General features: G+C 37.3%; 1 protein-coding gene across 1 annotated transcript in view; it reads right to left on the bottom strand.

Annotated features, from left to right (window-relative positions):
- PSD3 (pleckstrin and Sec7 domain containing 3) overlaps positions 1 to 1,355 on the bottom strand; it is a 573,181-nt gene that overhangs the window by 87,286 nt on the left and 484,540 nt on the right. The window contains exon 11 of the mRNA XM_012557204.2: positions 886 to 1,079. Within this exon, the coding sequence (XP_012412658.2) occupies positions 886 to 1,079 (194 nt within the window). The remainder of the gene's footprint in view (positions 1 to 885; positions 1,080 to 1,355) is intronic.

The following is a 1,355-nucleotide window of genomic DNA, read 5'->3' as shown; positions in this document are numbered from 1 at the left end:
GTCCATCTTCCTACCAAAGTCCAGTCCTTTCACATGTGCTTTGGATCTGTTTCTCCCCACCCTCAATGTCTCTGGAATATTACACTATTTATTATTCTATCTTTAGTACACCACTTACCAGCAATGTAAATTCCACAGAGACAGGAACCTTGTCCATCTTATTCACTGTTATATTTTTCGTTCCCAGCACATAATTGTTGTTATGTGCCATCAAGTTGTTCCAACTCATAGTGACCCTATAGGACAGAGCAGAACTGCCCCATAGGGTTTCCAAGGAGCAGCTGGTGGATTTGAACCACTGACTTTTTGGTTAGCAAAGGAGCTCATAACTACTATGCCACCAGGGCTCCTCTAGCACATAATAGGAGCCCTATATTATTTTTGAAAGAATGAATAAATAAATGAAGAAAAGGCTGGTAACTAAGTAATCTGTAACATGTCTTCTTTTTCTAAAATTCTGTAATCCTATTGGAGGAAGATCAGGTGCCACAACGGATTTATAATTTAGAGTTAGAGGCAGAGGAGGAATACTCAGTAAGCAAGGTACACACTGGTTTACATTAAGCAAGGTATGAATGGCTTACTGTGTTGACTTACTAATCTGTAGCAAACAATTTCACATGGTTTCACCACATCTTTGACATGGTGAAAAAGAGGTGAAATGATTCACCACAGATTAGTAAAGATGCACAAGTAAACCTGAGCATACCTTGCTTACTGGGTAATCCCACTCTGGTTAGAGACTTTACCAAACTTTAGAATACTTCTCCAACTAAACATTTACATCATTTTTCTTCATCCTTGACTTTACTTAAGATAAATTCACTTTAGATTTTGAGTCTAAAGATGAAATAAAATAGAAAATGCAAAAAAAAAGATCCTTACTCTTCTTTCCATCCATGTCTGCATGGATTTTCCGAGCCAAGAACCCACTTTTATACACAGTAGCATTTGGGTCATGAGGAATGTCCAAGAATGGATTGGTAGTACTCCCAATACGGCTGATGGTCTTTGGATGTGTTCCATTAGCCTTCTCATCGGTACCTTCTGAGGGAGATTTTTTTTTCTCTTCATCGTCTCTAAAAAGGGAGAAACCAAGAAGATTGAGCTAAGTATCTACCACAATATTATGAACAAAGTCAGTTAGCATGATAAACTACCTTATTTTCTAATGGTGTATCAGAATGGAGAACCACCACCACGTTTACTAAATATGCCAGGTATTAATGATCATAACACTCTCAAGAGACTGACGTTAGTATTCTATATTACAGATAAAGACACAGATTCAGAGTTTAAATTCATACCCAAGGTCACAGAGATAATAAATAATGGAAGAGATAATGAGGCTATAA

This window comes from Trichechus manatus, unplaced genomic scaffold (genome assembly GCF_000243295.1).
Source record: "Trichechus manatus latirostris isolate Lorelei unplaced genomic scaffold, TriManLat1.0 scaffold00090, whole genome shotgun sequence".
Taxonomy (NCBI): domain Eukaryota; kingdom Metazoa; phylum Chordata; class Mammalia; order Sirenia; family Trichechidae; genus Trichechus; species Trichechus manatus.
This window is presented reverse-complemented; position numbering and strand designations above follow the sequence as displayed.